Here is a 16,308-nt window from a genome sequence, read left to right on the forward strand (position 1 = left end):
CTTTTCTTCTTTGGGGTCTTCTCCGTCTTCTTGCATCTTCTTACGCCACGCCCTTCTTTTCTTCTTAGGAGGGGAGGTGTTCCCTCCTCGGCGTCTGGCTTCAAAATGAGGCGACATTTTATAGGCCTATGACATCACATTTTGGTCAAATGTTTCCCTGATTGCGCCGTGAAAAACATGTGATTTAGAAAGAAAAAAAAATGACGCCAGCCAATCAGAATTGCTGAGCTTCAATTGCCTTTAAGATGATGTCATGAAAAGAAAGATGGCCGGCGACACATGGTACGGTAGCCAATCAGAGTGTGGGAACGAAATCCCAACTCTGATTGGCTCAAGTAGACCATGTGACAGAGGCTTTGCTTCAGCCAATCAGAGTTGGGATTTCGTTTATCGGTGCCAGTGTCGTCGCCATCTTTATAGAGCCCATGTCGCGTCTTGGACGCTATAAAGATGGCGGCGACATTGGCCTCCGATGCCCCATACCGGGGCCTGTAACTCAGGAAGCAGGGGGTTTCTGAGGCAGAAATCAATGCGGTTCAGCCCAGGGGACCCCCTGCTCCCGCACACTATTATTAAAATGTACATGAATGCAGCTTCATTACCATAGCGGATAGCCGCTACGGTAAGGAATTATTGTTTATTGTTATGTGTGTTTTGACAGTAGTGTAGATGTGTAGGGGGTCTCCTGAGCTGAACCGCATTGGTTTCAGCCTCGGGGACCCACTACTTCAGGAGATACAGATACGTTATGGGGTGCCGGTATCCCCTGCAGAATGTAAATATCCCGGTCACGTGACGCGGGAGCTTGAAAGTGCAGGGGATACCGGCACACCATAACGGGGCCTGTATCTCCTGAAGTAGGGGCCCCCAGACCTGAAACCAATGCGGTTCAGCTCCGGAGACCCCCTGCTCATGTACACTATTATTAAAATGTATTTATTTAGTGTACGATCGCCTGTAACAGCCTTGCATGGAGATACAGAATCTCCATGCAAATGTTATAAGCGGCTTTCTATCAGCTAGCGTACGTGAAGGTTAAGAACGCTAGCAGGGGGAAAAAAAGCAACACGTACGCTGTGGCTATTTTGAGCACGTACTTTAATAAATGGGCTCAAGGCCTTAGTGAATCGCGTCTCCGGCCTCACTTTTTAACGGACGTGCTTTTTTCTTTCATCCGGACGCAAAAGCATTGAGATAAGTGCATAGCCCCCTAACTGTGTATCTTTAAAGAACAAGAACACAATATGTGCTCCCGCAAAGAGCATTGCATTAACTAGAAAGGCTGCTAGTGACAATGACATGCACTTGATGTGTTGTTACCCCAGCATTGCATGTCCACATAAGTCACTCGCGGTTAACGCAAGGAACTCAACGTCACGTTAGTTTGGTCAGGGGTGCGCAAACTATTCCCCCTGCGCTTCCCTGCCTGCTCCTGTCCCCCCCCCTCACCCCTGGGTCGGCTCCAGTGTCACGTGACCCGGTGGCGTCATTTGATGCCGGGTTGCCATGGCGATGCGTCACCCTGCACAAAGGTAAGTGAAATTAGAGGCCTCGCACGGCCCCCCCACATTTGATTTAAAGTCCTTCGGGGAAGTCCGGAGCCTCTGTAGTTAGGTCTTACCTAAAGTTGGTGTTACTCACATCCAGACTCTGAAAAATAACTTTTACTGGGTCAGGGGGGTGCAACGCTACAATTAAGCGTAAGTTAACGCTGGGAATAACGCTATGTTTGTTATTTCTCTCTCCTCTATTGCTCAACTTGAGTTAAACACCGTAGCACATTTTCTTCTTTCTATAGTGTTGCATATTGCCCAAAAGTACAACTTTACTATCACTTCTATTTTGTCATTGTCTGACAGCTAGACAATCTGGTACTCAATTCCAGATCGCACCAAGATGTCCATCCATGGCAGGTTAACATATTACAGCGGGGGGTGGAAAAAGCACCCATGGATAAAGCTCTCCTCGCATGATTAGGGAGTCCCTGCCAGTCCAAACGTTAACATTAACCACCCAAGCCCCAAACCTTGACTGCATGGACAGCTCAGCATGGCATCCCTGGTGGCATGCTTTAAAATAATTAGAAGCACCTCTTGTCTCCTTACCACTCTGAGATAATGACCACCTGGTCCAAGAGTTGAAGTCGGGATGTTTCATGCATTAAATAGAAGTGTGTTAGTCCATTTGCGATTAGTGTTAGTGCCACGTTAGTCCATTTGTAAAAAATAAAATAAAAAAACCCCAGGGTACTTCAGTATTAGGCGATGCCTTTTTTTACTTGGACTAACCGTTGATATTTTAGCACAAGCTTTCGGGAGGTCTTTTCTCTTCCTCCAGTCACGTATTGGTTGACCTGAGGAAGGGAGAACTCTTGAAAGCTTGTCCTAAAATATCAATTATGACTCCCTATCGCTCCCAAACAACGTTTGATGGCCTTACATCAGGGGTACTCAACTCCAGTCCTTAAGCCCCCTCCAACAGGTAAGATTTTCAGGATATCCCTGCTTCAGATACATGGTGAAAGTTCTGGCGCCACTGCGCATGACAGACTCCACAGGCTCCCGGATGGATTAAAAAAAAATTTATTGGCACAACAGCAACACACTAGGGCTACACCACGATCTCCCCCTCTACGCGTTTCACCCTCTTGCTAGGGCTTCGTCTCGGAGTGGGGAGATGTGGTGTGAGCCTGCAGATTTAAAGGCAAAAAAGCCCGCGAAAATATCTAAAATCATTAACCCCTTCATTCATTTTTTGTGTGAAGGGAAAGAACAAGTAATAAGGGAGAATGAAAGCAGAAGCAAAGGATATACTGCAACAATGATAATCATTGATTGAAAATAAAATGAAACTTAAAAAGTTCAAAGACAAGGCAGATTCCAAATCGGTTAATAAAAAATTGCATCTTATTTTACAAAAAACATCGCAGATCCCAATCTACATTAAGTCCATTGGGTTGCAAAGTGTTCAATGCAAAGATCCAATGAGCTTCTCGCTGATGCAAGATCTTCTTCCTATCTCCTCCACGAGGAGGTAAAGGAATATGCTCAATGGCTGTGCATTGCAATGTACTTATCGAACCCAATGGACAGGTATTAAAGTGGGCAGACACAGGGTGCAACATATCTTTGTTGCGAATCAACCTAAGGTGCTCCAAGATACGAATCTTGAGCACTCTGGTAGTTAAACCAACATACTGTTTCTTACATTGGCATTTTAGTACGTAAACCACGAATGTCGTCTGACATGTAATAAAAGATCTAGTATTGAATCGGCGAGATTCATCATGGTTTGAAAAATGTGTTGCCTTGTTCATAATTGGGCAAATTTTACAATGACCACATTTAAATGAACCCTGCAACTTAGGAAACAAAGATAACTTGTTCTTTTTATAAGTATTGGATGCTAGCATACTTGGTGACAAGAGATTACCTAATGTAGCCGCTTTGCGAAAAACCACGCGAGGGCCAGTACAAACCAGTTTTTTCAACAATGGGTCCAAAGATAATGTGGCCCAGTGTTTATTTATAATTGATTTTATAGCATTGGCTTGTTCGCTGTAGTTAGTAATGAAGTAGGGCACATCTGTGTTCTCAATTGGTGTACCCTGGTCAGACTGATCCAAATCCATTTTGATTAGGGTATCTCTGTCTGTGTCAAGGACTGAATCAAAGGCTATGTCAAGGTCCTTCTTGGTATACCCTCTTGCCATAAATCTTTCCCTCATCTCACTTGCCCTGTGCAGAAAGGCCTCCAAAGAGGAACAGTTCCGACGTAACCGAAGGAACTGCCCCCTCGGGATGCCCCTAACCAGAGGGCGGGAGTGACAGCTTCTGGCATGAAGTAAAGAATTCTTGGCATTTTCTTTTCTATAAATATCAGATTGGATTTGATTATCAATATCAATATAAAGATTAAGATCTAAGAAGTGAATCTGGTGTGCATGAAACACATGCGTAAATCTGATATTAAGTGTGTTGTCTGCCAGGTAGTCAAAAAACCTCAATAAGTCATCTTCCCCCCCACTCCAGATCAAAAGCGGGTCATCAATATAGCGCTTGTAAGACGCTACATGATGCCTGAAGGGAGTAGTATCTCCAAACACGTGGGACATCTCCCACCAACCCATGAATAGGTTGGCATAGGAGGGGGCAAACGGAGTCCCCATAGCTGTCCCACGTGTTTGGAGATAAAACTGGTGACCAAAAAGAAAATAGTTATGAGTGAGTGAAAATCTAATGCTGTCCAATAAAAAGGCAATGTGTGCAGGTGAAAGAGAGGAGTGATTGACAAGAAAGAATTTAACTGCTGTGAGACCGTGATCGTGATGAATGATATTATAAAGGGAAGCTACATCGAGTGTGACCCAGTGTCCCCTGCTTCAGCACAGGTGGCTCAAACAGTCCCTGCTTCAGTACAGGTGGTTCAATCAGAGGCTCAGGTTGCGCCACCTGTGCTTAAGCTGGGATATCCTGAAAATATAGCCTGTCGGGGGTGCTTGAGGATTGGAGTTGAGCACCCCGGCCTTACACAATCAGTACTACAAGAGCAAGGGAAAGAAGTATCTGAACGGCTACAGTATATTCTACTGTAGGCAATATTTTCCCAGTGATGTCAGTAAAACTACAAGCAGCAGATGCACAGTCCACAAAAAAATCAAAAGCGACAACGTTGTTGTATAATGATACTGTTGTATAATGATTACTTTGGTTGTGTGTGAGTGTTCATTGTCTCATTGTAAATATGCCTTAATAATAGCAAAAAAAAGGGGGGAAAAAGGAAGAAAGCAGCGCACTGCCCAGTGAGCCAGGGGGTATAAAAATATAAAGATTTATTCAATGATAAACATCACCCAAAGGAGATGTACTGTAGAGGCTCTACACCTCCTTTGGGTGATGCTTATCATTGAATAACTCTCTATATTTTTATACCACCTGGCTCCCTGGGCAGTGCGCTGCTTTCGTCCTGTTTTTGCTGTTTGGACTTCTATCAGCGGCTGGACACGCCACTACAGATTCTATGAGGGTCTAGGAGTGGGTAAGATCCATTTCAGAAATTATTATTCATGATTTATTGCAAGACATTGTGAGGTATGGACATTTATGATTTTCTCCAATGAAGATACAGCAAGGTGAAAACATAATTTTTGACTGTTTCTTTCAGGAGAATTGGGAATCGCTATACATTGGTCACTCACTTATTATTATAACCACTCCACATAAGAGTTGTACTCATATGATTAATTTATTGAGGATTTCTATTATATTCCGGGAACAATTGGAGCACCCACTATCTTCATATCTAGAACTGCATTAATAATAACAATCCTTTGCTACTTTCCATGTTAAGAAGATGAATGTTCACTTAAGCATATTCTGTTTTTCGAGCCCTTTGATAATGTTCACAAATTGCTATAATTATGAAGAAGTAAATGCTAATCTTGATAAGAAGCGCTGCTCTATTATTATTGTTTTGATTGGAGTTCGAGGCAAGTGGAATTGGTTTGCATCTTAATAGTAATGCAAAACACCCTACTACACAGCGATAGCTATCCCGCCTCAAAACACGACCGAGAATGAGATGCACGTCCCAATTTATCCCGATAGAAGATGTAAAGATGCCGGCTTTGGTGCACTTTCCCCCCCCAATTTTAAACGTTTTGCAGAAATGTCTTTACATGTTGTCCAATTCCATTTAAATTTAGCCTACAAAATCTAATGTGTGGTATTGAGCGAGGTCTGTTTAACTGAAAAATACCAAACCTTTTTTGCATCCGAATCTGGGATGAGTTGATCTCTCTGCGGTTTCAAAATCTGGCTCCTCCACTTTGTGAGTATTTGCTCTGGGTCCGTTGGCTTCTCTGTGGAGCTTAGCTGTATCTAGAAAGACAAAAGGGTATCCCCATATGTAAGAAAAGGACTACTGTGTCTGAGCCTCCAGTGTGGATTCCCATTAAATCATTGGTGCAAGGCTGTGTTGCAAGATTTAAAAAAAAAAAAAGGTAAATTAGGATATTAGAACTTACACGCTGGCATCAGAAACACCGTTAGCAATAGACATTTAAAAAAAGGTTGGATGTCTTTTTAGAAAGGAAAGGTATACAGGGATATACCTAATACGTAAACCTGGGAAGGATGTTGATCCAGGGAGTAATCTGATTGCCATTATTGGAGTCAGGAAGGAAATTATTTTTCCCCTTATGAAACATCATTGGATGATATGTCACTGGGTTTTTTTTTGTTTACCTTCCTCTTGATCAATATACTGTAAATTCAAATATAGGATCAAAGTATCTGTCGTCTAATTTTAGCATCGGTTGAACTCGATGGACATAACTATGTAACATCTCAGCCTATATTTACTAAGAAGTGCTATTCCATGAGACACCTTCCATTTACTTCAATGAACCGTAAGGGGCTATATTTAGCAAGCAGTGTGGGAAGGTATCTTATAGAATAGCACAGCTTAGTAAATATGGCCCCTTGTCTGTGAGACACATACCGGACAAATGACAACTACTCAATGTCAGAAGGGCACTGGATGAGGTTAAATGGGCTTTCACATGCAAAATAATGAAATAAAAGCCATCCCCACCTTCCAGATCTTGTCCTTTCCACTGGACTAGTTAGTGTGTATGAAAAAATAAGATGAAAAACACCCAGTTAAAATGGAAGCATATTTGGTGTATTACTATGAGACACACAAAAGATGTCAGCGTACACAACAATTGCACAACCTCTTATACTATCCTATTTATCTGTGTTGTCTTACAGAAACCAGCAAAGCAAGAAAGAAGAAGTTGGATTACCAGAGGTGCTGCAAAATGTCAAGAAACTGGGGAGTGTTAAATGGAATTCATTGTGTCATGAGACAAACTAGATCGAGATTGATTGCCTATATTTTAAAATACAAAAATACATTATGTATTGATTTAAAAAGAAATCCAAATTCTAATTAAGAGTAGGTGATTCTTCAAAGCAGCAATCCATACGACGCCAATGTATTTGTAATTTGACTTTAGTTATGGCGTTCTTGTAACTGGAGGGGCCTTCTAGTTCAGGAGTTATTACCCCTCAAATAAATTTTAACTGTGCACAGAGGAGGCAGCTGACATCCCAGGACATGCACGTTACTGACCGGAAGCTACCCTAGTCATCCAGTGCTCCTTTTTCTAAAGTTTATATTCCTGGGGCCTAGGTTTTTTCCGGATCCCAGATGTGTCCTTGTGTAAGATCACAGTGATCCTGCACTGGATGTTACCCTTGTTAAAGGGAGGGACATCATTTTTAAAGGATGGCTGCTTTAAAAGGAGACAGAACTGTTTTCAATAGACTGGCCCACAATACATAGGACCATATTTACTAACCAATGCTTCTACTGTAAGCCTTGAAGTAACTTACAGGCCCACTCATTTGAAGGACCCATAAGGTGCCTTAAGGCTTATAACAGTTTAATATATCTGGGCCCTATGTAGGATTACATGTGAGCCTTGGCCTGCGCTCTAATTTGGGAATAAGAAGGCAATCTGACAAAAATGCAGAAAGAAAGGACACGTTGCCAACAAGCTAAAGAAACCGATTGTTCCTGTAAACACTTCAAGGAAACGATTGCAGTGGGAGCTCCAAACCGACACCAACAATTCAACAACGAAAAAATGAATGCAGAAAAGGGAATCTTGGTTCAACTATATCATAATGTGCATTGAAGATAATTGATGTTTTAGTGCAGGGGTGCTCAAATCCAGTTCTCGGGCTGCCCCAACAGGTCAGGCTTTCAGGATATCCCTGCTTCAGCACAGGTGGTTCATTCAGTGACAACCAATCAATCCCGATTTCAACACGTAGCTCAATTAGAGGCTTAGGGCAGGTCCATACTGCCTTCGCCCACGCCGAGGCATGCGCATCCGTGATGTCACCCGCGTGAAGCGGGTGTTTTCCGGACATGCTAGACGAGTCGTCGGGGGGGGGGGGGGAGGTAGGGTTCGTGCCTAGGCGTTCCAATGACATCACGGAGCTGGTTCGCTCACGTGACCTGCCCGTTGCACCGAGAAATCAGTTTCAACTGATTCCTCGTGCAACGCGCACCCCCTTCTGCTGCGCGCGCCCACGCGGTCTAAGGGCACGATCAATGCCTTAAGGCAATGTGATCGCGTCGCGTGGTCTGCGGCAGCATGGACTTAGCCTCAGTCTTCGACTTAGCCTCTGATTGAGCCACCTGTGCTGAAGCTGAGATATCCTGAAAAACCTGACCTGTTGGGGGAGCTTGAGAACTGGGGTTGAGCACTCCTGTTTTAGTGAATATAGACTGTGCACAAGGAGGCGATTATTTCCTCTGAAACTTTAAGAAATTAGGAGTGCTCACACTGTATTTAGGCCATGGAGATGGCACTGCACCTATTGCTTTAATAAAGGCACATGTTGTTTTAGGTTCTGTATAAATAAATAATTATGACTTCATTATATTTAATTTGTGCAAGTCAACAGGATTTCAAAAGTCTTATTTTGTTTCAGGGTTAGAACTGTACCAGTAATTCATTTTGGTGCTTAGGAAGAGTTTATTCACCCTTTTGTGCAGAACCCAATGGGATTACTGGAAGAACCCAACAGCCTTTCCAAAGAAGGACAAAGGAAAAGAAAAAGGTCTCTGCCCAGAAGATCTAATATTTGAAACATGAAGGTTCAGAAAATGAACGTTTAGAAATTAAGAGGTCTGGTACGAGTTTGACAGAATCCTTATAAAGCAAACAATATACCAGACAGCTTAATTAAACACATTACCTTGCTGCTTTGAGCTTCATTATGCAATCTGCTTTGTGCTGCGCGTACACAATGATCATTAAGTCCTTTGAGGCATTACAAAAGGGTTTGTACATGATGCTGCTTGTCGTTCTCATTCCATGTACTTAGTGTATTGTGCTCAGCACCTGCCATACCTGTGCTGGACTTTTTATATACTTACAAAGCCAGGAAATGGACAGGTACTCCAGCCATGTACAGCCAGAAAGACCAGCAACGATGTTAAAGGGTTAAAAAAATATATATATATATATATATATATATATCAAGCTTTGTTTGCAAACGTTACTGACTTGTCAGTGCCACTGTTTCAAATATTAGAGGTAAAACACACAGGTCATTCCTAGAACAGTTTCTATTAAAAACATTACATTTTTGAAATCAGATGTAGTCCATTTGGGCCATGCAGTTGCTTCTATACTAGATGCATGCACTGTTCTCTGTTGCTGGGCCGTCTCTACCTTTAATATCAACAAAAACAACTTTATGTTAAAAAATACAGTCCAAAACCCCCCCCACCAGCTTTGTAACAGTCCCCAGCTTTGTAACAGTCTAATGAGATGTACTTCCTGGTCTTAAGTAGGGCATTCAGGATATTGGCCCATATCTACTAAGAAGTGCTATTTTATAAAACACCTTTATACTGGAAGACACCTTCTGGCCCCTTTCCAGTAAATGAGCCATAAAAAGCCATATTTAGTCAATGGTGTTACTCCATAAGACACTTTGCATGCCGGATGTAACTTTACGGACCATCCTCTTGATGAAGCGATAAAGGGGTTATATACACTAAACCGTGCTAGAAGGCGTTTAAGAACAAGCACTGCTTAGTAAATATGGCTTATATTATATTAAAAGTGGTGCTTATTTCTAGCAGTTTGTGCTCAAACATACTTACTGTTTGTCAAATTGCACCCTACATCTAATGCCAGCGCTGGAAGGTTTCTGATGGCATAGTACCACTTAGGAAATACGGGCCAAAGTCTTCTAGTCATTCATTCCAATACAGTGGACCATTTTTGTTCACACTACTCAGTCTCACTTATGATAGGCATCACTAAATGATTTGTGAAATTCTCACGTATTGAAGGCCGCACTTCCAGTTCATTGGTTAATATATCCAGACATGCCGACAGGGTTTGGGAGCCTGGACAGCTGTCCCAGTGGAAGAGAGGGGCCCAGCAGGTCAATCACGGAACTGGAGGTCTGCTTTGCCTAGCTGGGCCCCCTTCCTCTGCTGGGCTTTCCCTACTATTCTTTACCATTTCCCTACTACACCCTGAATGGCCACCCCTCCCTCCCCAATAACTCCCCGCTCATCAGTTTGGCTACGTCCAACTCCAACATCCCAAGGCCCAAGTCAATACTTCAGTTCTGGGCGCAAGGAAAGCTGTCAGCAAGGCTGAATGGATGCAAAGGAGATTTCTTTATAGGTGTGCATATGAATCATATTCAGGTGTTTGTAGTAAAAAAAACTTGAACGCTTGTCTCCATCTCCATCTATAAAAGGTTCTCATGCCGATCTGTTAAAAGGTCTCACAATAAATCCACACTATTTTTTGTGACTAGGGTAAATACAAAAAACAGATCATATTGTATTCTTCTGTATTTTATCCTTACAGTCCTGTTACTTCGTTCTTGGTCCACGATGAAGGTTTGTGCCTTCCCCGCTGTGGTCTTAACTTCGTCCTGGTTAAGAAAAATACCATGTTCCGTTTGTTAATAAGATTGAGCAAACCAGCTGGCAAATCCTTCTCATGGCTGCAACAAAATATCCATGTACAGTATGCACAGCGTCAAACCCTCAATTAGCTTGAGTGCTTAATATTTGCATTCAACAACTATATAACTGAACAGAAAAAGTTCACTGCAATTATTAGGGTAGTCCAGGGTTGGCCAAACAGTCTCCAGGGGCCACAAGCAGGCCAGGTATTAGGAATATCTCTGCTTTGTACAGGTGGCTGAATCAGTGGCTCAGTCTTAGACTGAAATTAACAAACACGCACAGCCCCTGTAAACTCAGAATCCAAATCCACACCATCATGTGTATATTGTGGAAAAAAAGCGTGCTACTAGGATTCTGACACTCTTTTTGACACAATATACACATTATATGATGTGGTGGATTTGGGTTCTGAGCATACATTTGCATTTGTTAATTTCAGTTGGTAAAACATGGAGGTTAGTGACCCCCTCCTCTCTGTTTCCAAACTCACTCATCCCACCTTTTTAATGGCAGTTCTTGCTACGCACCTGTAAATGACCATGTCAATTAAAGCCAGCACACTCCCCATTAGAGAGGGTATGAGAGCTTTTTGCAGGTGCAGCAGTGTTAGGACCTACAGATGGGCCGTACCGTGACGTGGCAGTAGGCTTAAAATACTTTGTCCAAAGAATTGAACTAAATTACCCTTGCTTATGAGAAGATATACAGATAAGTATTTAACTATATAATATGTCAAGTTAGATGTAACACTAGGCCTTTTTGTCTTTTGTTCCCTCTTCGACTGAGCCACCTGTGCTGAAGCAGGGATATCCTGAAAACCTGACCTGTTCGTGGCCCTTGAGGACTGGAGTTGGCCACCCCTGGGTTAGTTGACTAAGAAAGAAAGCAGTGGCCATATCACTCAATTGCCAATAGGCAGAGTGCACCTTTTCAATAAGGCAAAGAGAAATGTAACAATAAATCAGAAAATAGTTCAGTGTAAGCATGCATAATGGAAGAGGTGTTTGACATCGAAATGCCAACCAAAATTACGGCAATACTAGCAATTCATTACACGCGATCCTACCTATAAAATGCTCACGTCACCCTCCCTGCACATATACCCATTAGACTGGCCTGTTCTTACCAGAGGCTCTTGTGTTATGTTCCCACCCTGTTGCTTTTTGTAGGAGTTTCTCTCCCTCTTTGTTTTCAGCAGTTTCTTCCTGGGTTTCACCTGTTCACGTGGGAGGAAGAATACATCTTGTGTGAATGTAGTAAAAGTGCTGTATTTGTGTACGGCACTGGCAGTGCATACATAGCGTTCCACAGTAACATTTGTAGGTCGAGTGTACCCTGCCACGATGAGCTTACATTACACCAAGGCGGTAGCAAGATTTCTAAGTCCTAAAAAGCTGATCTTGAGTTTTGAATCAGGATCTATGACTTTGAAGACCAGTACCACTATTTTAATATGTCCTTCCCTCTCAAACTACAAAGATATTGCATTAAATTTGAGTTTGGGTGATATAGGGTTTATTGCATTAACACTGTAGCGCCTTGTTAGCTGGCACTAATCGACACCCAGGATATCATTTGATGAAGGTAATTAAACACCTGCAGGGCTAAATTCCAGAGAAATACTGGAAATACTGGAAATCTTACAATGTATCGGAGGCAACATCCTGTGAAGGCATCTTCTTTGTGCTGGGGAATCCACATCCACATGAAAGACTGCTTCAAAGCATATTGAATAAAGGCTTGTGTATTATTAGTCATGGGACGGCCAACTCCAGTCCTCAAGGGCCACCAACATGTCGGGTTTTCAGAAAGGCCCATGATTCAACACAGGTGGCTCAATCGTTGGCTCCGTTATTGACTGAGATACCTGTGCTGAAGCAGGGATATCCTTAAAACCTGCCCTGTAGGTGGCCCTTGAGCACTGGAGCTGGCCACCCCTGTATTAGTCCATGCAGTGACAGCAATAAGCCACTCATTAAAATCTGTACCTTAGAAGCTAGCTCCATCAGGTGGGCAGGAGGTCCATTGGAATCTGAGCTGTCCGAGCCACCGGTGCTGAAAAGAATGAAGACCAATCATGTTAACTTGTAACTCATTTACAATGTAACTGTCTGAGTGGGAAATATATCAAGTGTAACAAACTGGAGCATCATTCATTTCATAGTCATTTTGATGCCATGTTACTTTGTGTCAATGTACCGTGAATTGCTCCAATTTTGCTTTGCTTGCACTAGCCAACTTATTCATTATAGGAGGTCTTAGGGGGACAGATAGTCCATGGAATATTGTAATGCGATGTATCTGGTGCAGTTTTCCGTTCTCTTTGTATCACTGAAATGTAGATCAAGGGAAAAGGGGGAAGATGGGAAAGACTCCCGAGTCAGCCGACATAGATATATAGTAGTATGTAGGGTAGTATGGAGTGGCAAAAAGGTGCAAATGGGGATAAGGGTAACAATACTAAAACAAACAAAAAGAAACCCCAATGACTGCACTTGTGTTGCCAATGTTGAAATGATGATACAATTAAAATTATTTTAATTAAAAAAGAACATAATAATTTTAGGGAATGGTCGTGGACATAATTACCATATCCCTCTATATAACATTATTTTATTATGTTCTTTTTTAATTAAAATTATTTTAATTGTATCATCATTTCAACATTGGCAACACAAGTGCAGTCATTGGGGTTTCTTTTTGTTTGTTTTTGTATTATCACTCAAATGTAATAAGCATGTTTGCAGGTGTCGCAAACGGCCGCAAAAATATGGACCAAATTGGACCGTGATGCATATTCACAGAACTGCCAGGGTATGAAGCGCGGGTATAGGGATACATAGTAGCGAGGAAATGTAGGGTTCAATCAACCACTCTCCTCAACCACGTGGCAATGAGTGATCGCCAATGTGAAAAGTGTGTATATTAAGTAGTCAGTTACATACATCAGAGCAACTCGAAAAGGGTTTCTAAGCATAGAGCACAGGATTGCTCTCTATATAAAACAATATTTTGCCATCTTTTTTTTCTTCTTTTTTTTTTAAATCTCCACTACAAATGCATCAGAGAAGCTAAAATGTGGGTGTATATGTAAAAAAATAAAGAATTATGTCGGCAGCCACAAGATTGCGTTATGAGTAATATGAATTACCTGGAATCCAGATCTGATAGAACGTTTTCCAAAAAGGTTTCAGAGTCCAAGTGGGGTTTTTCATTGTTGCTGCTTGTCTGCTGTTTCAGCGTTTCCTCCAGTTCTTTTAAGCAAAGATTGTACTAAAAACAGGCCGGTGACATAATGGGCCATATTTACTAAGCAATCTTCTGCATACGACATCTTCCAGCAATAGGAGGCACCTTACGGACCATTGACTTGAATGGACAGAGAGATGTCTTTTAGTGCCAGAATACGGCTTAATAAATATGGTGCTACAATGTATCCAGAATAGACTTCAAGTTACAATGAGAAAGTGATTAACATATACACTTTATATATATATATATATATATATACACACACACATATATATAAAATAGATAGATAGATAGATAGACAGACAGACAGACAGACAGACAGATAGATAGATAGATAGATAGATAGATAGATAGATAGATAGATAGATAGATAGATAGATAGATGAGCCATGCTGTGTAAGTAGTTACATTATTTGTTTTAATATAACCTTCAGACAGATAGCACACTTCTTGACACTCACCTTTCCAGGAATTTCTCAGTTTCTCTATTTATGTCAAGTCCAATTAGATAATTAGCCCCACTCTTTCTCTTCCCCCCAGCTGTGGGCCTGGCACAGACTAATACCCCACAGTCTAAACAGGTAGTGGGACTGCTCACACTTACTTTGGTTTGGTCTGGGTCACAATAATCGAGTAGAGCGTCACAGAAGTGATAACCCAGAGACTCCAGATCTTTTGTGCTGAAATGGGTTCCGCGCCTTTTACCTTGAATTACAAATTAGGTTTAGGACTTTAACCAAATGTATCAAAACATTACAAAGACCTTATTAAACCAAGATCAGTGGTTTCCAACCTTTTTTTTGTTAAGGGATCCATTAATTATATTAAGAAATCCTGCGGAACCCCAACCCTCTCTAATAGCACGTCTGAGATCAGATGCATTGCAACGAACCCCAACTCTCTCCAATAGCGCGTCTGAGATTAGATGCATTGTAAGAAACCCAACCCTCTCTAATAGTGGGTCTGAGATCAGATGCATTGCAACGAACCCCACTCTCTCTAATACCGCATCTGAGATCAGATGCATTGTAAATTTTCTGTATTTGGTCCAATTTTCAAATGACCTGAAAATTTGCATGGAGCTGTTTAAGGATGCCTGTGGAAACCAAGGGTTTCCTGGGAACCCTTTTGGAAAACAGTGCCCTAGATGCTAAGATCACTTTGACAGACTCAAGATTAAGTTAAACCCATAAGCCAGCACATCTTCCAAGCAGCTTCTCGAAGATACATGCAGCAAAAAACGAACTCCTGAGTGCATTTATACATTTTCCACAGGTCTTTAAATCCCGCTTCCCCCCATTGTCACGTCATGCAGCGATTAATCTGCCGACAGGGATTCTGGGTAATGACAGGCAAATGAGCACACAGTGAGAGAGTTCACATTTTGGACCTACAGTATCCTGTACTAGAGCTGCAGCTTCGGTTAATACAAAGTAGTAGGACTTATATATATTTTGTATACCTCTCGATTCTATCCATAGTACAGGGTTGATTGATCTGTGGTTTATAAACCAGCTTCTCTGACATGAATGTATAATAATGACATAGATATCCCAAGCAGCGAATATGCCTCTCACACATTAACTTGACCCAGTAAGTTCCTGAGTGGAAGTATGTACAGTACAGTAGAGAGTCAGAGAGTGATGCACCACATCCTGCATTACACAAAGGGGTTTGATAAGTAGATTCCGATACAGTATGCCAAGCCCCGCGGGATTCTTCTCACCCAATGTGGATCCGCAGAACGTGGCCTCCATGGTGTAACTGTTCCTGATGCCCATTTTCCACATCACTACCCGCCCTGTTCCTCCTTTTTTCCTCTGCACTTTGAACTTGCAGCCTGGGAAAAAAAACTAAATGGGGCATCGGTAAGGATGTTTATCTGTGCACAGCTGGTTAATGTTACTGAAACAAGGAATATGTTACTGGAAGCAAGTTATATGCATATACAGATAGAAGACAATACGTTATATGTTATGAATTCCTTATACAGAACGGTATATATGTATACACACACAATAAATGAACTATTATTAATAATTCCACTACTGGAGTAAATGTTCATCATGTAAATCCTGTTTACATTACAGATTAATATTTTCAGTAATAAGATTGCCTGCTATTTAATCCATTTAGTAGCCGGCCAGTCCAGCAATGAATAAAGCATCTTAGGAACACATTTGTGCTACTAAACTCCTTTTGCATTTAGTTTCAAGCCCTGATGGGTCTGCTTTGTATCTTTCTATTTATTCCTTTATGCGGTTTGCACCCAGGCAAATCCCATTTTGTTATTGGAAAATGGTGTGTGATAACTCTGCTCTAAAGCATCCCCCCGTGTTACTCTATGTATAAAATCTATATCCAGCTCACTGTAATACACTGTGCATCAAAACTGTTCAACAGCCCTTTTCCTTAAACGTATTTCACTTGAAGGCTATATAAAGTATTACAGAATTACAGTGACACAGGGGATACTTTACAGTTTCCTTAGACGTTAAGGAATATATATTGAAAATCAAACTCAATATTAAGTGA

The 16,308-nt window shown here is 41.7% G+C and overlaps 1 protein-coding gene across 6 annotated transcripts in view; it reads right to left on the reverse strand.

Annotated features, from left to right (window-relative positions):
- The window catches only part of AGBL3 (AGBL carboxypeptidase 3), a 125,271-nt gene that overhangs the window by 42,608 nt on the left and 66,355 nt on the right, over positions 1 to 16,308 (reverse strand). For 4 of the 6 annotated variants that reach the window (XM_075602518.1, XM_075602515.1, XM_075602517.1 and 1 more), the window contains exons 9-17: positions 15,500 to 15,626; positions 14,378 to 14,478; positions 13,673 to 13,794; positions 12,510 to 12,576; positions 11,648 to 11,737; positions 10,416 to 10,484; positions 9,167 to 9,256; positions 6,595 to 6,621; positions 5,763 to 5,879 (exon numbers count right to left, since the gene is read on the reverse strand). In XM_075602518.1, coding sequence (XP_075458633.1) covers positions 5,763 to 5,879; positions 6,595 to 6,621; positions 9,167 to 9,256; positions 10,416 to 10,484; positions 11,648 to 11,737; positions 12,510 to 12,576; positions 13,673 to 13,794; positions 14,378 to 14,478; positions 15,500 to 15,626 — 810 coding nt within the window. The remainder of the gene's footprint in view (positions 1 to 5,762; positions 5,880 to 6,594; positions 6,622 to 9,166; positions 9,257 to 10,415; positions 10,485 to 11,647; positions 11,738 to 12,509; positions 12,577 to 13,672; positions 13,795 to 14,377; positions 14,479 to 15,499; positions 15,627 to 16,308) is intronic. The other 2 variants (XM_075602514.1, XM_075602516.1) reach the window with 2 other exon arrangements.

Source organism: Ascaphus truei, chromosome 5 (assembly GCF_040206685.1).
Source record: "Ascaphus truei isolate aAscTru1 chromosome 5, aAscTru1.hap1, whole genome shotgun sequence".
Lineage (NCBI taxonomy): Eukaryota > Metazoa > Chordata > Amphibia > Anura > Ascaphidae > Ascaphus > Ascaphus truei.